The following is a 26408-nucleotide window of genomic DNA, read 5'->3' as shown; positions in this document are numbered from 1 at the left end:
ATTGTTATTCATTAGCCATGCTTGATATTTACAGCAGTTAAAGGATTCCTCTTTTTTTTTGAGACGATAGTTAAAGGATTCCTATATAGAAGCCGCTTGCTCAATTCACGTTCCCGTAAAAACAAAAGCGTGCTGCAAAGTGAGGCTTTTATATTCACATTTTTTTGGCCCAAGCTGATGAGTATGTGCAAGATGAGATTTATCTACCATAATGGCTAAACATGAAGCATAACTTGAAAAGAAAATGGATGACCATCTTTAAGAAGTTAACTGACGAATAACATGAAAAGACGGCCAGCTTTCAGAACTTATGAGTGGGCCAACATGAGTACATGCGTCTGGCAAATATGCGGTGAAAATCGTTTAGGCGCCATGGATATATTTGTGGTTGTCGACAACAATGTAAAGACACTGAAAATAGCAAGGGAAAAGGGAGCTCGTGGAAGGTATGCACCCAGTTTTTTTTTCTTTTTTTTGAAAGCACCAAGTTTTGGGTTACACAGCGAGCGGCTTTCTGCAGCTCTAAGCTGTACTTGGCTCTGCTGCATCCTCCTGAAACCAGTGAACCCTCACCTCGTTGTACAACTTCAGAGTTCAGATGGAATTGCATTCATACTTGGCTGCCAAAGCAACCTTACTATGCTATGCATTCTCTGTGAACAGCAGTTTAATTGGTGTATATGCAATACTGAATGAACGTCTAGGTTACAAGCTGTTCAAAAGGTGTATCAATATATCATATACACTATCCATCACTTATGTATTGTGAATATGCTGATTCAGGCAGAAACTTTGTTAACTTCTTCACAGTGAGCACAGTCAAACGATATGTCAAAATGCACAGTCCTCTTAGCTTAGCTTGTGAAAGATTTCACAGGCAGGCTGGAGAGCTTTGGAATGCACCTACAATTCACGGTGCTTCCAAGTAGCTTTGAGAAGTAACAAAAACAAGACCCGCTTATACTTATTTATGTTACAGATTGACGGTACAGGAAGAAAGTGAGACCAAGGCCACACTGCTTACTAAGATACAGCCTCAACTTGTTCGCTGGGTCGTAAACGATCGTAAATTTCCAGCCAGTATTTTTCTCTCACACTAAATCAGCCAGCAGTAATAATCCACGATCGTATACGATCGTTTCAGCCCCAGCCCAGCCGAACAGGCTGTAAAGCCCCCTCGACCCTGTTCACCCCTTCATTGGACACTTGGACAGGGCAGCGACATGGGAGGTCCTGATCCACTCTGCTGCGTCCTTCACTCCTACTGTCCTCTCCATGTGCCTCCTGCTGAGTTTCTTCAGCAGATGGAAGGACTGACAAAAAAGAAGAGCCACAAAACTAAAACACACTCACTTCTCTGCTTACTATATGGTAGCTAATTGTTGTCCAACTCCAGAACTGCCGTGCTGCGTGTGCGCGCGCTCTAGCAGCCATGGATGGCACTAATACCTTTCGTGATCGGCAGTAGCCGTGGCAGCCGGGTGGTGGTGGTGGTAGAAATCCGCGGCGGCGGCGTCCTCTCTGTGGGCAGGCTCGTAGTAGTAGTAGTTGTGCGCGGCGACGCCGCGTGCTCCATGGGCCGCAGCAACCATGCCGTTCCTAGCGGCGGTGGGCTGCTGCTTCAACGTCCCGTCGGCCTTCTCCTGCACGCCGGCGGGAATGGCATGCGTGGGGGCGGGGCCTCTCCTCACGTCGTTGGACGCCTTGCGGTCCGCCTCGGCGGCGGCGGCAGGCGCGTGGTGGACGGGGTAGCCGTTGCCGTTGTAGTGGCCGCCGCCGTTGCGCTGCGCGGGAAGCTGCGTCGTCCTGCCCGCTGGGGCGGGCGGCGGGCCCGCCGGGGCGGGCTGATGGTAGTCGTCGTTGACGGTGCTTGACATGCAGAACCAGGAGTCGATCGGGAGGCACATTCTTGGATGCGGCGGCGGGTGGTGTTGGTCCTCGACCTTTACCTCCTCGTTGCTTGCTTGCTTGTAGTGGAATGGATCGCTGCACTGCTATGCTATAGTAGCAGAGAGGGAGACGGATCGGAGTTGCTCTAGCACTAGTCTTGGTGTTGGCTGGCCTGGTACGATACTGGTGTCCCGCCGCGGGGGCGCATATATACGGGCGTCGGGTGCCGAGCTCGTACGCGGGGCGCAACTTGTACGTGAGGGCCGACCGAGCAACAGGCCAACCGCCGTGTGGGTGTGGACACGGAGGCGAAAGGCAGTTAGGCGCGGCCCGGTGACTCGCCGGGGGCTCAGTCGTCCTGGTCTGGTCTGGTCTGCCCCAGGTCGTCTAGCACGTGCGTCCCCTATCTACACCAGATCAGTTCAGTTCAGCCACCGTGTCGATTCGATCGAGCCTCGGTTCCGTTCGGTTCGGTCCACACGTCGACGTCGTCCCACCACAAACACTGTCGTGGCGAGGGCGAGGTGACCTGACGTCGGGTCGGTCCCCTGCGTCGTCGTCATCGACATTCGACGACAAGGCCGGCCGGGCTGTGTGTGATGGCCGGGTGCGCGTCCCCGTCGCGGGTGCCTGGCCGGCGGGTTCGCGGCAGCCGGCCAGCAGCGGTGGCGTGATGCCGCGGAGGGTTCAGCTTCAGCAGGTGGGAGGGAGGCCGGTGGTGCGGCCCGCTGTCACGTCCACGTCTTCTTGGCTCGATCGTACTACCTCCATCCACCGTAAAAAGAACGTAATTCTCACGTTTCGAGAGTTAAACAGTTTACACTCCGACTAAAATTATATGAAAAAGTGCTAACATACTTATGAGATAAAATAAGTACCATTACACCAGTTATAGAATATATTTTTATAATAAATTTATTCAGAGACACAAATGCTAATATTATTTACCATAAATTTAGTCAAACTTAAGCTAGCTTGACCGGCATAGTTCCTAATAATTGTACTCTTTTGTGGATAGAGGAAGTACTCGCCATGATAAATATCACATCCCATCTTGCCAAATATATTTTTTTAAAAAAACATCAAATGAGGTTTCAGCATGGGGAACGTCCTGGATGGACACCTGCGTCCGGACGTCGGGCACCTGCTGCTCCATTTCACATGTGTTCGCACGCATGTGGCAACCTTCGTGCCTTCTCGTACGGACACTCGCACCCGCATGCACTGTGGTGCCACGCGCCCCTGCCTCCGTCCCGCTCTGCATCACGCGCCCGGGACCCTTGCGCCCCTGCCTCCCTCCTCCTCCGCTTCCCAAGTGCATGCACGGCGCCCTAGCAGCTACAGCAGACGGGTCCCCGCTGCAACATGTGCAATATTAAATCTACTTTTTGGAACATCTAGATAAACACTTGCAACATACGTCCAGAACAGGTGAAACACATGCAACGTATGTCTGAAACACTTGCAAAACATCTAATAGCCATTGCAAAATATATGCAACATCTAAAAATCCTCCTTATCCATGATACTTACTTGCAATGAATCCATAGTCTTCCCAAGTAGCTTCTTGGTTGGACCAATGAATGAGCACTTGTGGTACCGCTGCATTTCGCCTTTCACCATGCGACAAGATATGATAGCAATTGGCTTAATCCGAGGTTTCCCTTCCGGGCCCACCAATGGCAGTTGAGGAGACACTGCTTGCTCTCTTCCTAACCACGCTTTGAGTTGCTTCAATGAAATTGGAAACGAGGATGGAAGCAATGAGCGACCCTGACTTTATTAGGTTAATGAAAACTTGCTATTCAACAGCTTGCAACATACGTATGAAACACTTGAAACATACTCTTACAACATGCATGTATATGCAATATCTAGATAAAACATTTAAAACATACGTCTAAAACACCTGAAACACTTGAAAACATACGCTTGCAACATGCGTATATTGTCATTGCAACATATGCAACATCTCAAATATACTTTTGCAACATCCAGACCAAACACTTGAAACATAAGTCTGGAACGCCTGAAACACTTGAAACACGGCGTCGCCGACGGGCCACGGCCTACCTGGTGGGGAACTGCGGAAGCCAGCAAGGCTCGGGTCAGGGATGTCGGCCCGTCGCTCCTCCTACGATTCTCCCACGCCTGCTCAGCTTCCCAGGCTCACGCCCGTCAGCGCGGCTTCTCTAGCGCCGCTGCTGCTCGGCCGCAGTCGTCCAGCACTGTCTGCTCGCGGGAGATGGGGTGCGGCGCGGTGGACGGACGTATGAGCGGTGATGCCGCGCACCGATGCGAGTGCGAGTGGAGAAAATTTTAGCGATGGAAGATAGGAAGGGACGTAGAGGTGCTGTTGGGCCTGTCCGCTTTGCAGACCCAGGAATGCACGCTTTCGTATGGGATGGACTGGCCGTGGGCAAGCATTTGCGATGAGGTTTTGATACACCAAACTGTGATGCGTTCTCCGGTTTTCACTCTCTGTCTGCATTATACTGGACCAATACGCTATTTTAGAATCCATGGTTATAGTTATTCTTTTATGGATCTGCCGATCTCGAGCGTCAACTGCGTAGTTCCACCAGGCTATCGCTAGCACGCATCGCGAACATGGTTTCATGCGACGACGGGCGGGCTCCTGCCGTGCCGTCCCTGCCTGCCACAGGGACAATGGGTGCACTGCATCCTCGCTCGTGTTTCACGGAGAATATGTTCTCGCCTGACCTTATTATTCAACAGGGGTCCACCCATCCATAAGACCCGAATTGTCAAATGGCCTAGACTTTGACCGTTTGACCATTTACTGTAGCGTGTAGCAAAGATGCCTTCAGTTCAGTTGATTAGTTCATATATTGACCAATTTCCTCTTCTGTGGTTTGCAGCCAACCGGGCTTCAGGCTTGCTCAGGGAAAATGACGTCATCGGCCTCCAAAAACAATCACACAAATGATGCTGAAATTTGTCCGAGACACTGGGCATTAGGCAGCGAACAGAGACAAATTGTCCGCACGAGGGCCTATAGTATAGCGGCGATGCATATACAAATGGATAATCATTACCAGGACCGTAGCATGGGAAGGAGTAGATCTGTGGCGCCAGAAAAAAGGACAGAACACTTGGATCACAGGCGAACCGTAGCTTGCCAACAAGGCGATGGCGATGGATTCGCACGATCGCCGGAGGGGATTGTCCACCGAAAGTTTTCATTATTGTAGATGCTCTCTTCATTAGCCTCCCTTCATTACCACTGGTTAGTGTCCATGTCCAACAAGATCTCGTGAGAACGTTCAACCGCTGGAGTTGTTATTATGGACCGGTTTAGTGCGAGCCGCGTTGGTGGAGGTTATGATAATTTACATCGCGTGGAGATTGCGCGGGATTAATATGTGAAAAACGAGTGTAATATTCCTGCCAAAGTGGTTATAAGTGAAAAGCCGTTTGTAAACTAAACTGTTAAGATCTCTTTTCGAGTTAACTAGGGCAGGAGGTTAGTGCTGCAATAGCATCTTGCGCCATGTTCGTTTGGCTTATAAGCCGTACTTTTTCAGCCAACGAACGGTATTTTTCTCTTACAATAAATCAGCCAACAGTACTTTCAACCATGATTTATCAGCCAAACGAACAGTCCTTTGTTTAAGAACAAGACCGCGCGGAAGGATTGTTTTTGGATAGAAAATTCCTCTCTGCATATTCGTTGGGAGTTGGATTGGATGGAACTTGGCATATGAAAAAAAAAAAAAAAAAAAGAACTGGCGGCGCCAGCCGGCCAGAATAGGAAAGGCTGCCATGTTCATATATTCTGAACAAAAGTACTACCACTGATTTCTTCGATTAGTTATCGGTGTCTATATGCTTGTCATTTTATTCAAAAAGGTAATTAATCCTATTCGCTTGTTGGTTTCAGCCAGCCCAAACCAGTCAGCCAACAGTATTTTCCGCTCACAATAAACCAGTACCAGCCAGTCCAAACCAGCCCAGAAACCAACCCGCGAACGGGCCGATTATACCCAGGGCAGGTACTCGCATAAATAGTTTATTTCAATACTGCAACAAAGGTCTATTGAGGATACGAAAATCAACAAAAGCATAGCTACTGACTCTTTGTCGCAGGAATCTCATAGGAATTGTGTTGGAGTTTTATATGAATTGGTTTATTTTTACAAGAAAAATACATGAAACAGGAAAGTTTCCTACAATCCAAAGCCCTAGAAGTACATCAGTATGATTAATTGTTTGTATTAGGGTTAGATTGCACTATACTTTATGTAGTGCAAGATAGACGTGTATGTAGTGCGTGGTGTTTTGTTGTCCTGTACAGGCAAGTCACACTTGGTAATAAAATTATGTTTAGTTATTACTTCCTTCAGTCCTAAATTATAAGACGTCTTGATATTTCTAGAGTCATAGCTTTTACCATGTACGTAGGCATAACATATTTTGTCACATATTTCTAGTACAGGTATGAGGTTGAGAATATTTCATTTTTTTGTTCCCATTGCTTGTGCAAATCTGTATTGTTTGGCGTAATAGTTAGTACTACTGCATTAGGCTTGCTTTGTTGTACCCATTGCTCGTGCAAATCTGTATTGTTTGGTGTAATAGTTAGTACTGCATTAGGCTTGCTTTGAGAACAAATCTGGTGTACTAGTAAAATGTGAAAAAGGGTAATATTCCTGGAAAGTGGGTATCAGAGAAAAGCTGCATCTAAATTAAACAGTTCATTAAGATCTGTTTTGGAATTAACTAGGACATGAAGTTAGTGGTACATATCATCTTGGTTTAAGAAGATATCGTGGAAGGATCGTTTTGATAGAAAAATCATTTCTGCATATTCAGTGCGGGTTGGATTGAATGGAACTTGGCAATTGGCATAGAGATGAACAAAACTGGAGGGGACAGATTAGAAAAGGCCGTCATGTTCATATTCTGAAGGGAAGAAGTACTGATTTCTTTGATTAGTTATCGATGCCTATATGCCTCATTTTATTAAAAAAAGTAATTATACCCAAGCAGGTACTCGCAAACATAATTTATTCCAACACTGCTATAAAGATCTATTGGGATACGAAGATCAACAAAAGCATAAGGATTCTTTGTTGTAGGGTAATGAGCAGAGTTATAGCCCACCACAATTGAAGAACGTCACCAGATCGAAAGTTATTATCAGTAAGACCATGTTTGGCTCCCAGGAATTGAGAGAAATTGGAGAGTAATCTAATAATGAAATGGAAAACACTTTTTAGATATGGGTTTCTGTAAGTTGAGTAGAGAAGCAGTTCTCGCTGCAAAGGCTAGAGCTGCAGGCAGCCTCTGCCAATGCCATGATGACTGATGAAATGTTTGAGATGCTGGCCTTGATGTAAATTGATTGTGCTTGATGCAGCTGGTTATTGATGATGAGCACACCAAGTCCTGCTGCTATGCTTGCTTGCGTAGTTTGATCTGAATGCAAATATGCATCTGTGAAGCATCTTGGTCCTGGTAGAACTGCTGGAATGGTTATCTTGTAGCCTGGAGGAGTGGAGGCGTTCTCCGTTGCATGCCCTGTCTTCTCAGCAGCCTGGAGAGAGAGAGAGAGTGGCGCGTGGCTGTGTCCCTTCTTTATTTTTTTAAATTGTAAACAATATTTATTTATAAAATTATCACATTTAAAAAGTATTTTCAGATCTAAACAGTCTGGCCGCACCGATTTGCTAAGACAACACGCTATTTTCATATATTTATCTAATTTAAACCGTGTCTTAACATTTCAGGAATTACTGTAAACGATTTTCAAAGATATACAAGAGGACATTATGCACGTTAGCGAAATTGAACTACCGCGCCTGATTCTTTACCTGTGTCAAATAAGTTCTGATCAAAGTTGAGTAGATTTTGTAATTTATTTAGTGGCTTCGAAAACACTAACTCTATTTTAATATGCCAACATTAGAAACTTTGATAAGTAGCCCAACCTAGACATATTTTTAGCCTAATTTGAAATTAAATAACTTCAATTTTACAACAACTAATGATGACACTATAGTTAAAACGGAACAACAGCCCTATCAAAATTTAAAATAGTTAGAAATTATCATTCCTAAAAAGAATTCTCAAATATAAACAGTCTGGTTGCACCAATCCGCTAAGGCCACAAGCTATTTTCATATGTTCATCTAACTTAATTAACTCGTTTCTTAATATTTTGGGAATTAATTGATGTTCGAGATATACAAGAGGACATTATGCATGTTAGCAAAATTGAACTACCACGCCTGATTCTTTACCTATGCCAGAGTTTTGATCCAAGCCGAGTAAATCTTGTAATTATTTAGTGGTTTAGAAAATACTAATCATATCTAAAAATTCCAACATTGGAAACTTTGATAAGTATCCCAACTCATGCATATTTTTTTTAGCCTAGTTTGAAATTAAAAACCTTCAGTTTTACAACAATTAATAATGGCATTACATTATAGTTAAAATTGAACAACTGCATATCTCGTTGCAGTTCTATCGAAATATTAACATATTTGATGCTCATTATCTAGTTATATTTGAGTGGAGAAGGAGAACATATTGAATACTTTTTCTAAGATTTAGGAACTCGAGTTCTCTCATTGTAGCATTTAATATGTATCCTACTCTGGAATTAGATATCTTAAATATATATAGCACTTGTTCTTATACATGTCACCAAAATAGAATGTTCACACTGTGTATAGCGCACATTTCAAGTCTAATTATTAGAAAAATAGTAGTACACCAGAAAGAGCTAGCGGCGGCACTATCGCACCAATCGTTTGTAGCGCGGCGCTTAGTTCTGTTCACGCCATTTCTATTGGCGTGATAAATAGCGTGCCTTGTCAACACTTGCCGCTAGCGTGACAAATTTATCGCACCAATATGTAAGGGTTCAGTTTCAGCGTCGTTCGTCAACTTGCGTTGGGTGCGCATATATATATATTTTTCCCGAAAACCTTGGGTGCGCATAATTTGAAAGCCCCGTCGTATGAGGGAGAACTTGACAAGATCTAGGAATGTGCACAGAAAAACTGCATGATCCATCGTCCATGCCAGGGTCGAGGTGGAGCTAAGCTTGACCAAAGCACTACCTGGCTGTCTGGTGTCTGCCTCAATTAGAACAATTAACTATAACTAAATCTAGATCTAGTCTTTTGACCAAAGACTCGCTATATTCTTGTCCTAGGCGTTGTTCACTTTGTAAATTTTTTGAATTTAATGAATAGTATCACTTTCGTCTTATTTGGCAAATATTGTCCCATCGTGGACCAACTAGGCTCAAAAGATTCATCTTGTGATTTTCAACTAAACTGTGTAATTAGTTATTTTTTTTACCTACATTTAATACTCCATGCAAACGGCTAAAAATTAATGTAATAGAGAGAGAATGAAAAAAACTTGAAATTTGGATGGCATCTAAACAAAGCGCTATATAGATATATACAGGCACATGCACTGATGGCCGCGTCCTTTTTCTTTATATATCATTTTTTTCTTTTCTTTTGTCGTTGGCTTTTCCTCGTCGACCAGTGAACCCTGCAAAAACCTAGAGGCATGGATATACTACTAGTAGGACACTCTGTGGATTGGGGACCGATCCACATCCAGCGATCCTGTATTCTTGTTGGCACGCAAACCTGAAATGCAACGCCACAGGCATCCTCGGTCGTTCAGCTTATCATGCGCTTTTTATTGGTTCCTTTTTACCTGGTCTGTGTCTCTGTCAGTCTTTTTTTTAGGTGTGGGACTCTCTCAATCAACTCTGTTTTTGCCTGGCACTTCCCAAAGCTGCCTCGCGCCTGTGCCTGCCAATTTTGCCTCGCGCCAGGGTATATAGGCACCCGGACTTTACTCTCCTTTCTGCTCTCTGACTCTATTTCATTTGAAGTCCACCGTTAGGCAAGGCACTTATGCAAAGTAAATAAGATCTGAAAAGAGAGGACTAAATCGAGAAGTTTAGCTACAAGAAAACATTATTAGTAGCACTGTTCGTATTTGCTTTTTCTATATTAATTATCTTGTAATATTGTTATTTGTTCTCCACACAAGCTAAAGTAACACTAATGGCAATATAACTCTTTCACTGCCACTTTTATCTATACAGCTAGCTCCATGATGCAAACATCCCACGGGACCGCGCGACCTTTCTAGTACTCATGAAATCAATAATGCATAGGCTAAAACAAAAAAAAGATAAAATAAACATTAGTGGAATTATAAGAAGTTAAAGATAGTCTGGTGTCATGGAGCAAAGTTGCAAATAGCAGGTAACAAAATGTATACCAAGCTGGGGTACTATTTCTCAGCAAGGGTGCATGTGGGAATCCAACAATGATTCATTTAAAAACAACACGTATAAAACTGATTTAACTCCCGTGCTCTTTTCTATTGAAAGAACAATTGTTTAAATATTTTCTTTACCAGCCAATGGATCGTTCAAATGCAGTATGGTCGTACAAATGAAAGTAATACTGTTAATGGATTAAGGAAAGAAAATTATCTGAATTTGGCATTCAACAACAGGTACTAGATCCAACAAAAGAACACTATCACTTTAAGGTTGATGGGTTAATGAATCCAAGCCAAGACCGTAGAAAAACAATAATGACATACAACAAAGTTAAATCAGGAAAGGGATTTCTGATAAAGAAAATAAAAAACAAATGGAGAAACGACGAGATGTATCACTTCATAATACAAAAAAGCAGGCAAGGGATTTCTGATAAAGTCCAGCAGGCAAGGTATTTCTTAGAGCGCGGAAATTAGGTTGAAGACAAAGGAATAAATCGAAATGTGAAGAAAATAGAAAGGACCTTGAGCGCATGCTTCTTGGATCCACCTGCAGAAATGAAGAAGAACAAATGAAGAAACGACGAAAGGAAGGGGAAAGGCACCTAACGGTGGACTTCAAATGAAATATGGTCAGAGTGCAGAAAGAAGAGTAAAGTCCGGTGCCTATATGCCCTAGTGCGAGGCAAAATTGGTGGCGAGGGAGTAGTTGACCGTCACGAAAACATACATACAGGCCCGTTTAGATGATTTTTTTTTTGGTTTTCACTACTGTAGCACTTTCGTTTATATTCGGCAAAAATTATCTAATTATAGACTATTTAGGCTTAAAAGATTCGTCTCGTTAATTACGAACAAACTATGTAATTAGTTTTTTTTATCTACATTTAATACTCTATGCATATGTCATAAGATTTGACGTGACAGAAAATCTTGAAAAATTTTAGATTTTGGATGTGATCTAAACAGGGCCACAGTCGTACCGCTGGTACGGATCTCTAAGAAAACCTGTCCGTTCATGACTGCAGCGAGCTACTCTACTGAAAGCATGGTGTGGGCTACGCGACGCGATACGCATGCATTTCCTGGGCCGCCTGTTTAGATTGTAAGTTTTTTCATTCTCTCTTCATCGCATCAAATTTTTAGACATATGTATGGAGTATTAAATATAGATAAAAAAATAACTAATTACATAGTTTGATTGTAAATTACGAGACGAATCTTTTGAGTCTAGTTAGGCCATGATTGAGCAATAATTGTCAAATACAAACGAAAGTGCTACAGTGCCAAATACTAATTCCTAACATCAATCTAAATAAGGCCATGTAGCACTTTCGTTTGTATTTAATAATTATTATCCAATCATGATCTAACTAGGCTCAAAAGATTCGTCTCGTAATTTATAATCAAACTATATAATTAGTTATTTTTTATCTATATTTAATACTCCATGCATATATCTAAAGATTTAATACGACGAAGATGAGAACGAAAAAACATACAATCTAAACAGGACCTTGATATGCAATTCCTGCGGGATGGAACGCAAGACAGGTAGGTAAACGGCCGGCGTGCGTAGGGCGCAAGACGACACCGCCATCCTTGAATTTTGTAGGCAATGCTGTACTCTAATCAATACTGCTACAAATGTACAGTAGGTGGCGTTTGTTTCGAGTAACTCAGGGCTGTTTAGTTTCTAAAAATTTTTATCCTAAAATATCACATCGGATCTTGCGGCACATACATGGAATACTAAATATAGACGAAAAAAACTAATTGCACAATTAGGTGAGAAATCGTGAGACGAAACTTTCGAACCTAATTAGTTCATAATTATATACTAATTACAAAATACAAACGAAAGTGCTTCAGTAGCCGAACAGTAGCCAAACTCAAAAAAAAAAATTAGGAACTAAACGCGCCCTAAAAAATGCACTCCAGTGATCGATCGCGTTCGTTAGCTTGGGAGCTCACATGGCGCCAACGCATTTTCAAATGCAGAATCTCTATGGCCTGGCCCGCATTTGAAGCGTGAGATTTTTTTTCTTCTCAGTGAGTAAAATTTAACTTTTCTAGGATTCCTGCTGTGAACATAAAACTGTGACAGTGTGATCTTTAGTTGTTTCCGTCGCTCTGAATTTACGACCTCGTTACGGTGTCAACGCTAAACATGCATAGTATCACAGGATCACAGGACACCTCACATGTTCACACTTACTCCTACGTGCGCTGCTGTGGGTAATTTACGACCAACGCCGTAACAGACGACAGTAATCCTGTACGAAGATTTCTGAATAATGATTATGTACCGTCCTCCTAACCCTACGGCCGAAATGATTACTCACCGCCACCCCGCCATCTACTCCTCTGCCGGTGTGCCCCCCACCACCACCGTCACCAAACCTCCCCATCTTGCGCTCCATAAAAGCTCCTCCGCTCCGCTCCGCTCGCCGCCGCAGGGCGAAGCGGATTTCCCTCCAGCACCGAAATGACGTGACCCCCATTCCATTCACCCTCCGTCGTCACTGCACCTGCCGCCGCTGCCACGTGACGCCCTTGAAAAATCCCACCACCACCTTCCTCGTCCTCTGCCCCCGACACTCTACTCTCCTCCCGGACTCCACTCTCCCCCAGTCCTCTCACCGCTAGCCACAGCGGCAGCACAATGCAGCCGCCTACCCTTCTCCCGCTCGCCGCCGTCGTCGCCGTCCTCCTACTCGCCGTCGCCCCGACACCCGCCGTCTCCCGCCACCGCCACTCGTCCGCCGACACGGAGACGCTCGATGTAGCCGCCTCACTCTCCCGAGCCCGCGCCGCGCTCTCCACCGAAGCCGTCTCGCTGCACCAGTCCGCCGCCGAGGCGAAGGGCGACAGTCGCCCTAGCGGCGGCGGCCTCACGCTGCGGCTCCACTCCCGGGACTTCCTGCCCGAGGCGCAGCAGGGGGGGCGGCAGCGGCACGAGACGTACCGCTCCCTGGTGCTGTCCCGCCTCCGCCGGGACTCGGCGCGCGCCGCGGCGCTGGCGGCCCGCGCGACGCTGGCGGCGGACGGGGTGACCCGTCTGCACGACCTGCGGCCCGCGAACGAGTCGGCGGTGTTTGCGGCGTCCTTGGCGGCGGCGGCGGCGATCCAGGGCCCCGTGGTGTCGGGCGTCGGGCAGGGCAGCGGCGAGTACTTCTCCCGCGTGGGCATCGGCAGCCCCGCGCGGGAGCTGTACATGGTGCTGGACACGGGGAGCGACGTCACCTGGGTGCAGTGCCAGCCCTGCGCCGACTGCTACCAGCAGTCGGACCCGGTGTTCGACCCGTCGCTGTCGGCCTCCTACGCCGCCGTCTCCTGCGACTCCGCGCGGTGCCGGGACCTGGACACCGCGGCGTGCCGCAACGCCACGGGCGCGTGCCTCTACGAGGTGGCCTACGGCGACGGCTCCTACACCGTGGGCGACTTCGCCACCGAGACGCTCACGCTGGGGGACTCCACGCCCGTCACCAACGTCGCCATCGGGTGCGGCCACGACAACGAGGGCCTCTTCGTCGGCGCCGCGGGCCTACTGGCGCTCGGCGGTGGCCCGCTCTCGTTCCCGTCCCAGATCTCCGCGTCCACCTTCTCCTACTGCCTCGTCGACCGCGACTCCCCCGCCGCGTCCACGCTCCAGTTCGGTGCGGACGCCGAGGCCGCGGCGGCCGACACCGTGACGGCGCCACTCCTGCGAAGCCCGCGCACGGGCACCTTCTACTACGTCGCGCTGTCGGGGATCTCCGTGGGCGGGCAGCCGCTGTCCATCCCGGCGTCCGCGTTCGCCATGGACGCCACGTCGGGGTCCGGAGGCGTCATCGTGGACTCCGGCACCGCCGTGACGCGGCTCCAGGCATCCGCCTACGCGGCGCTCCGCGACGCCTTCGTCCGGGGCACGCAGTCGCTGCCCCGGACCTCCGGGGTGTCGCTGTTCGACACGTGCTACGACCTGTCGGACCGGACCAGCGTGGAGGTGCCCGCGGTGTCGCTGCGGTTCGAGGGCGGCGGCGCGCTGCGGCTGCCGGCGAAGAACTACCTCATCCCCGTGGATGGGGCCGGGACCTACTGCCTGGCGTTCGCGCCGACGAACGCGGCCGTGTCCATCATCGGGAACGTGCAGCAGCAGGGCATCCGCGTCAGCTTCGACACCGCCAAGGGCGCCGTTGGCTTCACCCCCAACAAGTGCTAGCCGGCCTGCCCTTCTGGCTGGCTAACCGCCTTGTTAGCCACGGCGGTAGTACTGTAATGACTAGCCTGTGTTTAATTAGCGGGAGAGTGATTAGAGGAGGGTAATTAAGCGGTGGTGGGCCCTGCCGGTCTGGGGAGGAGCGAAAGGCAAAGGCGAGGACAGATGATGCCATGCCAGGCTGCCAGCCTGTTCGTGTTCGGCGCGGGTGGGGTCTCGATCTTTGAGAGGTGGATGGATGGGTGTGCATGGGATGTGCGTGCCTGGAGCCTTGTCATGACGAAATTAGATCATGGAGCTCCAAGTTTATTTTTATTTTATTTATTATGTCAAGAAAATGGAAGTTTCCATCCAGCGGGAACAATCAGATATGCATGCTACTAATTTGAAGGTACAGCAGTAATCTGTGTCGTGCAAGTGTACACCGGTTTAGGGGTTGTTGGGTTCGAGCTACTAAACTTTAATAGCTACGGAACAGTTTAGTCACTTTTAGTAATTTCAGAGTTATTAGAGAGGACTAAAGCTCTTTTAGTAGCTTTTAGTCGTAGCGTTTGATTAAAAAGTTACTAAAGTGACTAAAAGCTACTAAATTTAGTAGCTACTAGGCGAACCAAACAAGAGCCTGTTTGGCTGAAAAATACTGTTTTGGCTGATTGTTGTGAGAGAAAATACTGTTTTGACAGGACGTAAACAGTGATTTCGTGAGGTGGCTGGCCAGCCAGCCGAACACTGCCCAAGCCCTTAGTTTAGGTGGCGTTTGGTTTCAGTGACTAAAATTTAGAAAGTGTGTTGAGAGGATGTTGTATGGGGTGTCCGGATATTAATAAAAAAAACAAATTACATAATCTGTTAGTAATCCACGAGTCAAAATTTTTAAGTCTAATTAATCCATTATTAGCACATATTTACTGTAGCACAATATTGTCAAATCATGGACTAATTAGGCTTAAAAGATTCGTCTCGCAAACTATACAATTAGTTTCATAATTAGTCTATATTTAATACTCTGTTCATGTGTCAAACATCCGATGTGGACAACGACTAAAATTTAGGAGTGGACCAAACACCCACTTTGTGAGCACAGCCGCACAGGACAGCAATTGGTAGAGCAAAGCGTGCATGCCCGCTGCCGCTGCTGCGTCGTCCGGTGTCCCCCCTCTGTTTCCTTTAGTTGGATTAAGGCTCTGTTTAGATCTCATCTAAAATCTAAAAAATTTTAAAATTCCTCGTCGTATTAAATTTTACGGCACATGCATGGAGCATTAAATGTAGGTAAAAAGAATAATTAATTACACAATTTACTCGTAATTGACGAGACAAATCTTTTAAGCCTAAATAGTCCATAATTAGATAATTTTTGCCAAATACAAATAAAAGTGCTATAGTAGCCAAAAACAAAAAAAAATTGGCATCTAAACGGGGCCTAATTAATGGTGGTTGGCAGCCGTTACTGTTGGGCAGCAGAGCAGCAGTGTTGAATGCACCTGCTGCATGTGAGCCCTCAACGTCCCAGTCCCAGATGCCTCCGAAAGAGGTTGTCCCCACCGTTCCATCCCAATCCCATGGGACCCGGGCTTTTCCACTCGAAGGATCAAGGGTGGCGTGGCTGGCCGCCACATGTCATTGTGACGATCTCTAACGTCGGATTTCAGATCGTTGATGCGAGCAAATCGCCATTCGTCCACCCCCTTATTAACAACATTAAACATTTGTATACACGAGAGATCAAACGGTAGAGTATAGATATACATGTACAACCTACAGTGCTGTTACGGTGTTAGTGTTGCCTTTTCCCGTATTTCTCTATGGCCTTGAATGATGTATGTGTGAGCATTTGTCCCGTGCGTATAGATCGTTTGAGAGTAATAATCGTCAACCTACTACTAATTCACGAATAGGCTAATCGTGTGCTCTGCACAATTCCTACTTAGATACAGAAGGCGCAACCGCTGTAGTTTTGCATTACAATTGTACTCAAATAATCTTGGAAATTACTGCCGATGGAGCAGTCCATTCCATACTCAGGAGTAGGTGGTACGTCGCTAACAATCTTGTTGAGCACAATAATTAGTGCTCACGCACTCACGCTTGCGATCGATGTCGCATCCCAACCGCCTGCTATGTAAAGAAAATGACAGTCCGCGAGAATTCAAAACGAACAAAATCATGAAACGCCCATGCATGCGTGGATGCATCTGGACTGGACCTGGACGTGCCGTGTTATCAAGAAACAGTGCCCCAATTGAGGGAGTGAACTGGTGGTTGGTTACAGATTACGTTAGTTTTTTTCCTATTTTATCCCTCCCTGGCCCTCGTGCTCTTGTTGTGACGCTCCTGCATTCCTGCAGCTGCCTCGCTGTGATCACTAGGTGGAACACGCGTGCAGTTACTCTCTGACGGTGATATAAATTGGTTTTGTTTGATTGATCTCTACTTGGCCCAACGATTACTTGGGCTATTGATCCGTGTTCTGATCGGAGACGCACAACCGTTTTCCTGGCTGATGGTCCCCGTCGCGCAGTGTAATAAATAGGAGGTGGGGGCTGAGGCCCGAGACACAAGATTCACCATAGCCGCCAGCGCCCCACCGAGGTTCCTAGTCCTAGTTCGATCTAGAAGGGTGCGCTGTAAGCGACGAGAAGCGCCATCGCCTTCACCGCCGCCGCTGGACCGCGCCTCCACGTCATTGCTACCTCGTCGGCGGCGCCATGGCCGCAACTGCCTCTCGATGAGGTACTTAGGGGGTGTTTGGGACTGCTCCACAAACTCTGCTCCACAAACTCCACCGTGGAGCAGCTTCACAAAAAACTGGAGTTTGTGGAGTACCTCTTTAGGTGCTCTCACAACTCCACCCTTTTTCCTGGAGCAGAGTGCGTGGAGCTAAAACCGTTTGGCTAAAAAACATGGAGCAGAGCTGAAAAACGTGGAGCGGAGCAGTCCCAAACACGCCCTTAACAAGGTATTGTCTAAGTCAAGTTTTACTATTGATCTACGCCTAGATGATCCTATAAATCCTATTAATGGTACCAGAGCCGGGTTTTCTAGGGTGTAGATCCGGGTAGAAAAGAGAAGAAATTAGAAGAAGCTGAGAGATTCCCAAGTTTATCCCAAACCCTAACCCTAGATCACAAGAATAGAAAAGGACGGAAAGGAAATGATCCTACCTAGGTACACTCGTCGCCGTCACCACCGCCGTCGTGCGGGAAGAAGTCCCACCACCGCCAACCGCCTGATGGCGCCGGAGCTTAGGGCACCGCCACGCGGCCGCTCAAGGGAGCGCGCGCGCCAGCTAGAGGCCTCGCAGCGGCTCTGTCATCTGCCAGCCGTCGCCACAGTCGGCCGTCGTCTGGATGCCGCACGGGAAGGGGGAGCGTGGTCTTGCTGCAGGCGCGTTTTCCACCTCGGGCCATAGGGCACCATCAAGGAGCCGCTCGACGGCGCCGCGTGTGGCTCCGGCCGCATGCATGCGCCGGCGAGGGGTACCATGGCGGCGTCGCCGTTGCGAGTTTCCTAGGTGCGGGCGGCTGCAGTGGTGAAAGCTCTAGTTTGGTTTTGGTGAATTGATGAAACCCTAAGTGCTAACCTAGTTTATTAAGTGATCATGAGATAGGTAGCATATTCCAAGTGGTGAAGCAAATGAAGATCATGACATAAAGATGGCGACGCCATGGTGATGATCAAGTGCTTAGACTTGGAAAGAAGAAAGAGAAAAACAAAAAAAACTCAAGGCAAAGGTATAAACCACAGGAGCTATTTTGTTTTGGTGATCAAGACACTTAAAGAGTGTGATCACATTTAGGATTGATAGCCTGTACTATTAAGAGGGGTGAAACTCATATCGAAATGCGGTTATCAAAGTGCCACTAGATGCTCTAACTCATTGCATATGCATTTAGGATCTAGTGGAGTGCTAACACCCTTGAAAATATTTGTGAAAATATGCTAACACATGTGCATAAGGTGATACACTTAGTGGTTGACACATTTGATCAAGGGTGGTGAAGTTTGGGAGCAAGGGTAAGAAACTCCACCGGCGGAGTGTCCGCCCGTAGAGTGCGAACAGTTCGACGGTGTCATCGGCGCCCTAGACAGAAAAGACGGAGGTCACTGGGAGTGACCGGACACTGGCCACGATTGGACCAGCGCATCCGGTCAGGTGTAACAGCGAAGACGCTAGCGTCGGTCAAACGACCGGACGCTGGGTGGCTCTGCGACTGGACACTGGCTGGGTGCGTCCGGTCAGTGCTGACGTGAGGCGCACAGAGGAGACGTCGTCTGACTGGACGCTGGTAGGGTCCGGTCAAGCATGACCGGACGCGTCCGGTCGGCAAAAATACGTTTTAGACCCTGTCGATGTAGGACCCACGGGATGCCCCAGCAAGGAAGGGAGAAGACCTAGTCTAATTAGGATTCTTCTCCTGTAAACTTAGTAGTAGTATTACTCTGTAATTCTACTAAAAACTCTCATTGTAAACCGACTAGGACTCTGGCCTCCTGACTATATAAAGGAGGGCATGGCTCCTTAGATCGGGAGTTCAAGACAACAATTGTACAGTACAACACTTCAGAATCAATCCAACGCAAAGACTAACACCTGACTGGACATAGGGCTATTACTCGATCCACGATCGAGGGCCTGAACCAGGATAAATCGACTGTCTCTTACGTTAACCATCGAGTTCTGCGAACGCTGAAACTCGAACAAACTACCCCGGGTACCCCCATGGTAGGCTATCAGTGGTCAAACATCGACAGCTGGCGCACCAGGTAGGGGCTTTCGGTGACTTTGCATCCGAGAGCTCGATGGACCTCGACAACATGATCTTCTCGAAGGGATTGACCTTCATCTTCGGTTTCATGGATCTACGAGGCAGGCGACGATGGCAAGCTCCAAGGCCGTCTCCTTGAAGATTCAGATCATCATCAAGACTATCCTATTTCGACGATAACGACAGATCAACTTGCCAGAAGATTCACACAGCTCATAATGTCCGATCCGACTCAGTTTTCACAAATTCAAGCATCTGATTCAAACTCAAGTTCTGCTTCCGAAACGAAAGTCTTATCCGAGTTCTTTCAGAAAACCGAGTTTTTTTCTAACAAAGCTCCAGAACATGACATCAACCTGTCAAGAATACTACTCAGAGTACACCCAGAGTACTTCAAAGAAGTCAGGTCCTTTTTCGTTCGGACTCCACAACATGGCAACATCTTATCAGATATGGACACGAAGGATCCACTTATCCCATGCTTAGAATGCCGCTGAAGGGAGCCCAGGAAGGTCTCGTTTTAACCATAACGTCTCAAGACTGCATCATTCACTAGCCAGGTACCGTTCCTGAGGATGATGGCACCCAACTAGTCGACGATACGACAACAACAATTCTACCCTACCAAGAAGGAGATTCCATCTATGACTTTGAAACCTCTACTGAAGTTATCAACAGCTCTGGCAGTACGAAAATCAACGACTGATGATAGAACAACTCACGCTAGAGAAGTATTTATGATTCATCGTCCTCGATCACCATTGATCCCTCCAGAAGCACCCGACAGTAAGATCTTTAGATGAATCTAAGTCCAACATATCACCATTTATCCAGGGGCATGATGGTGAGACTGAGAATCAAAGGCAAGCGAGAGAAAGAAAGAACAAATTGAAACAAGGACGTCAACGCCGTGCGAAACAGCGAAAAGACACTTGGATCAAATATAAATCAGACCTAGCCGAGTACAATAGAAGAAAATCAGAACGAGAGATCGAAGAAGGACGAGCAGCGAATACACCCTACGATAAGATCCGAGAAGCACTAGAAGAACTCAGGGTGACCTCACATCCCAATGAGAAACAAGAACAGCTCCTGAGATTTTCTCCAATCAACAGTCTTTAGAACAAACGACGGAAAGGCAATGTCTCATGAACAGGAAGATCAAAATCAAAGGAAGTCCGCTTTCGAAAGACTTGGATCAAGTGGAAGTCATGACGGAGAGAGCCGAAGAAATCACAGTCAAAACAACCGAGTCGAGCAACCAAGAAAGGCCAGAAGCAGAGCACCTACTCGGACAGCCACACAGAACTACTCTCACCAAGACGATAGTTGGCAAGAAGGGGACGTAGAATCAGAATATACAGAAGCCAGAACGCACGATAGATTCCCTTGTTTTGTAAATAGACTTGCTTCAATACGACTACCTCACAAGTTTAAACCGTCCAACCACTCCAAGTACGATGGCAAGACCGAACCAAAGCAATGGCTCAGGATTTACTCACAATCGATTGAATTAGCCGGGGGAGACGATGACATCAAAACCTTGTTCTTTCCCATGGCCCTAGAAACCATGCCGCTTCAATGGTTTGACAAATTGAATCTAGGATCAATCAGAAATTAGGAAGACTTGCAAAGAGCTTTCTGTGAAAATTTCGCGAGAATTATTACACATCCAATCACCCACGCAGAATTAAAAGGACTCAAGCAGAAAGGAGGTGAAAGTCTCAGAAATTACTATCGATGATTTGGCGAACTACGAGCTCAAGTACATGACTATCACACAACGAGAAGTAATTGAAGCCTTCTCTCATGGAATCGTAGCTAGGTGGTAATTTCAAGACTTCTGCAAAGAAAACCCAAGAAATAATGAAGAATTCAGAAGAATAGTAGAAAAGATGATTACTATAGAGGAAAAAACAAGAGAAAGATTCTCGAATAGAAACAACAGAGACAACCCGGACAGGCAAAATCCTCGAAACAACAGACATTAGGAGAGAAAGCGAGGTCCAGACAACACAGTAGCAATGGCTGACAAATCAAAGAAATTTACCAAGCCTAGAAGATATGATGACATTGAGAACATGCAGTTGCCCCTTGCACCCCAACGGAAAGCACACCATCGAAAATTGCTACACCTTCAACGAAAGATACACTAGAAAAGATAGCAAGGGAAACAATAAAGAAGACAATCAGAAAAAGAAGGAGACAACCATGAAGACAAGGGATTCCAAAAATCCAGAGGGACAGTGGCCGTAATCTTTGCCGGGGTTCCAGACTCCAGAAGCAAACATTAAGAAAAACTAGCGTTACGAACCATCATGGCAGCAGAACCTGCTACACCAAGATATCTCAACTGGTCAGAGTATCCAATCCAATTTTTAAGAGAAGACCAATGGACCAGCGTAGGAAACGTAGGCCATTATCCATTGGTTCTGGATCCAACCATTGCCGGTATGACTATTATAAAGTACTAATCGATGAAGGAGCCGGACTCAACATCATTTTTTTCAGAAACTCTAAGGAAGATGGGACTACAACTCGTCGAGATGATCACACCAACAAGCACACCTTTTTATGGCATAGTACCCGGCAAGGCAGCAATGCCACTTGGACAAATCACTCTACCGGTTACTTTTGGGACTCCCTCGAACTACTGCACAGAGTTCATCAAATTTGAAGTCGCAGATTTCGATTCATCATATCACGCAATCCTCGGGCGCCCAGCACTAGCGAGATTCATGGCAATACCACATTATCCATACCTATTGCTTAAGATGTCAGGGCCTAACGGTGTCATTTCTCTTCGGAGTGATTTAAAGCGCGCATTTGACTGTGACGTATAGGCAATCCAAATTGCAGCAAAGGCGCAGGCAAACGATGGAAGAAAAAAATAGCCACTATCGCCGTAGAAATAAGCCAAGAAGAACTAGAGATACTGGCTAAAAGACCAAGCATCCTAGCACCACCAAAAGAAGCTGACATCAAGCAAATCGACCTAGGCACTGGTGATCCCTCAAAAACAGCAACCATTAGTGCCCACCTATCAGTAAAATAGGAACTCGCGCTCACCAACTTTCTTTGAGACAACAAGGATATCTTCGCTTGGAAGCCGACCGACATGTTAGGGGTCCCAAGAGAGTTGGCTAAGCATGGAATTGATGTCAATGAAGGCTCCAAGCCTGTGAAGCAATGACTACGACGATTCTCTCCTGACAAGAAGGCATCAATTAAAAAGGAAATTACAAAACTAATGGCAGCTGGATTCATTAGGGAAATTCTTTATCCAGATTGGCTAGCAAATCCAGTTCTGGTACAGAAAAAGAACATGGACGAGTGGCACATGTGTGTTGACTACACAGATCTCAACAAACACTGCCCAAAGGATCCATTCGGGCTACCACGCATTGATCAGATAGTTCATTCAATAGCAGGATCTACCCTATTATCCTTTCTTGATTGCTATTCTGGATATCACCAGATCGCATTAAAAGAATAGGACCAAAGCAAGACATCTTTCATCACTCCGTTCGGCGCCTACTGCTACAGGACCATGTCGTTTGGACTTAAGAATGCTGAAGCCACTTACCAAAGAGCCATCCAAACATGCCTCGGTGATCAGATCAGCGAAAACATAGAAGCATACATGGATGGCGTGGTTGTAAAAACAAAGAACCTGGATACACTGATTGAAGACTTAAAACAAACATTTGAGAATCTAAAAAGGTGGAGGTGGAAATTGAACCTAAACAAATGTGTATTCGGAGTTCCTTCAGGACAACTACTCGGATTCTTGGTCAGTCATCGCGGAATCGAAGCAAGTGCCAAGCAAATTTGAGCCATAACAGAGATAGGCCCTCCTTGAAACGTCAAAGATGTACAAAAACTAACAGGCTACATGGCGGCACTCAACCGTTTCATATTAAGACTTGGCGAAAAAGGGTTACCTTTCTTTGAACTACTAAAGAAGACGGACAAGTTCAAGTGGACGGAAGAAGCTAATGAAGCTTTCAAGAAACTTAAGGCATACCTCACCTCCTCACCAGTCCTCACACCTCTAAAGAAAGATGAATACATGATGCTATACATTGCAGCAACTTCTACTGTAGTCAGCACGGTGATAGTAGTGGAAAGGGAAGAAGAAGGGCGCGTGTATAAAGTACAACGCCCAGTATACTACATCAGCGAAGTACTGTCAGAATAAAAAATCTGGTACCCGCATGTGCAAAAACTACTCTATGCCCTACTGATCACTTCATGCAAGCTTCGTCACTATTTTGAAAGCCACAATGATTACCGTGGTGATAGATTTCCTAATAGGAGACATCTTACACAACAAAGATGCAACAGGACGCATATCCAAGTGGGCGGTTAAACTCGGTGCTCTCAACATCGATTTCACCCCGCGGAAAGCAATTAAATCTCAAGCCCTTGCTGATTTTATTGCCGAATGGATAGAAATTCAACAACACATGCCAAGCGCCATCCTTGATCATTGGAAGATGTACTTTGATGGATCACTCAAGCTAGGCGGAGCCGGTGCAGGCGTCCTCCTAATTTCTCTAGATGGAAAAGAACTAAAGTATGTCCTTCAGATATTATGGCAAGCTACCAACAATGAAGCAGAATATAAAGCTCTCATACAGGGGCTAAGAGTAGCTATTATCCTCGGAATCAAGCGACTACTCATATACGGCGATTCGGCAGTAGTCATCAACCAAGTCAACAAAGATTGGGATTGCACGAAAGAAAACATGGGTGCTTACTGTGCTAAAATCCAAAAACTCGAAAAACATTTCTAAGGATTAGAAATTCTACATGTCCTACGGGATTCCAACATTGCAGCAGATATTCTTGCCAAGCTTGGATTCGATAGGGCAAAGGTCCCACCCAGCGTATTCATAGAGGAGTTATCAGCTCCTTCTATCAAATAACCTGGTGAGACAACCATAGAACTCACAACCAAAGGCAACTAGATTCTGGCGATCAACACTTCATGGACATAGGTTTTTACTGATTACATCAAAGAGAATAAGTTGCCAGCAGGAAAAATAGGAAGCCACACAAGTCATTCGCAGAAGCAAGAATTACGTCCTAGTAGGAGACAAGCTATATAGAAGAGCCGCATCATCAGGAGTACTCCTAAAATGTGTCTCATTTAAAGAAGGCAAACAAATCCTAAACGAAATACACTTAGGTTGTTGTGGAAATCATGCCGCTTCAAGAACACTAGTCGGCAAAGCATTTCACACTGGTTTCTACTAGCCAACCGCTTTGAAAGACACAGAAGAACTCGTTAAAAGATGCAAAAGTTGTTAGATGTTCGCAAGATAGGCTCATGTGCCAGCCCACAATCTCATTTGCATCCCGCCTGCTTGGCCTTTCTCCTGCTGGGGGCTAGATCAAGTAGGACCTCTCAAGAAAGCAAAGGGTAGTTTTGAGTACATCTTTGTAGCAATTGACAAGTTCATCAAGTGGATCGAATACAAACCCCTCGCAAAATACAGCACAGCCAAAGCAGTCGAGTTCATCTAAGACATTATGCACCGCTTTGACATGCCCAATCGAATCATCACAAACTTGGGTTCTCCCTTCACAGCTACAGATTTCAAAAGTTGGGCACAGGATTGTGGCTTCAGGATAGATTACGCATCAGTCGCACATCCAGAAGCCAACGGACAGGTAGAAAGGGCTAATGGACTCATACTAGCCGGATTAAAACCAAGACTGTATGAAGAACTAGTAGACTATGGGTCAAAATGGATTGAAGAATTACCCAAGGTTGTATGGGGGCTACGGACTCAAATAAGCAGAGCCACCGGATACTCACCTTTCTTCCTGGTATACGGATCAGAAGCCGTACTACCCACAGACTTGATCTGGACGTCACCAAGGATAGAGCAATACGACGAAGGAGAAGCAGAACACACCTAAAGATTAGAACTCAACAGCACAGAAGAAGTTAGAGTAAACGCTACGCTGCAATCAGCGAGATACCTCCAAGGACTAAGGCACCACTACAACAAGAATACCCAGTCTCGATCGTTACAAGTCGGAGACCTAGTACTAAGAAGAATACAAAAAATAGACGGACGCCACAAACTACTCAGTCCGTGGGAAGGGAGCAGAACACACCCGAAGATTAGAACTCGACAGCACAGAAGAAGTCAGAGTAAACGCTACCCTGCAATCAGCGAGATACCTCCAAGGACTAAGGCGCCACTACAACAAGAATACCCAGTCTTGATCGTTACAAGTCGGAGACCTAGTACTAAGAAAAATACAAAAAACAGACAGGACGCCACAAACTACTCAGTCCGTGGGAAGGGCCTTTTATCGTCACAAAAGTCATCAGACCAAGCACATATAAGCTCATAACTGAAGATGGAAAAGAAGTCAACAATACATGGCACATCAGTCAGCTACGAAGATTCTACGCATAAAAACAACTCAAGGGAAAATATGTATACAAGACACAAGAGATCAACGTTCATGATCAACAAAGATACCGCTATGTATCATTGTAATACATCAATATTCATGATCAATAAAGATGATTATCTCTCGACAAACACATGTCTCATGGCTCCCTCCGAGTTGTTTCTTAAATGCAAAATGGCTGAAAAGACGCCTGAGCATCCCGGCTGAGAGCAAAATAGTTGAAAAGACACTTGAGCCCGCCGATGAGGGTAGCTAACAAGCTAACACCCAAAATAAAAAGCAAAATGGCTGAAAATATGCCTGAGCATCCCTGGCCGAGAGTAAAATAGCTGAAAAGATGCTTGAGCCCGCCGATGAGGGTAGCTAACAAGCTAACACCCAAAATAAAATGCAAAATGGCTGCAAATACGCCTGAGCATCCCGGCCAAGTAGCTGAAAAGATGCTTAAGCCCACCGATGAGGGTAGCTAAACAAGCTAACACCCAAAATAAAATACAAAATGGCTGAAAATACGCTTGAGCATCCCGACCGAGAGCAAAATAGCTGAAAAGACACTTGAGCCCATCGATGAGGGTAGCTAAACAAGCTAACACCCAAAATAAAATGCAAAATGGTTGGAAATACGCCTGAGCATCCCGGTCGAGAGCAAAATAGCTGAAAAGACGCTTGAGCCCGCCGATGAGGGTAGCTAACAAGCTAACATCCGAAATAAAATGCAAAATGGCTGAAAATACGCCTGAGCATCCCAGCCAAGAGCAAAATAGCTAAAAAGACGCTTGAGCCCGTCGATGAGGGTAGCTAACAAGCTAGAACCCGAA

General features: G+C 46.1%; 2 protein-coding genes across 2 annotated transcripts; one reads left to right on the top strand and one right to left on the bottom strand.

Moving 5' to 3' along the window:
* Nucleotides 1-799: 799 nt before the first annotated feature.
* On the bottom strand, nt 800-2088 carry LOC136533199 (uncharacterized). Its single transcript, XM_066525770.1, has one exon. The coding sequence runs from the start codon at nt 1905-1907 to the stop codon at nt 1443-1445; it is 465 nt and encodes a 154-aa protein (XP_066381867.1). The 5' UTR covers nt 1908-2088; the 3' UTR covers nt 800-1442.
* A 10527-nt stretch (nt 2089-12615) lies between these two features.
* LOC136533197 (protein ASPARTIC PROTEASE IN GUARD CELL 1-like) lies at nt 12616-14786 on the top strand. The gene has a single exon (XM_066525768.1). The coding sequence runs from the start codon at nt 12848-12850 to the stop codon at nt 14384-14386; it is 1539 nt and encodes a 512-aa protein (XP_066381865.1). The 5' UTR covers nt 12616-12847; the 3' UTR covers nt 14387-14786.
* The last annotated feature ends 11622 nt before the right edge of the window (nt 14787-26408 follow it).

Source organism: Miscanthus floridulus, unplaced genomic scaffold (assembly GCF_019320115.1).
Source record: "Miscanthus floridulus cultivar M001 unplaced genomic scaffold, ASM1932011v1 fs_806_2_3, whole genome shotgun sequence".
Lineage (NCBI taxonomy): Eukaryota > Viridiplantae > Streptophyta > Magnoliopsida > Poales > Poaceae > Miscanthus > Miscanthus floridulus.
Note: the sequence above shows the minus strand (reverse complement) of the source record. Positions and strands in the feature narration are given on the sequence as shown.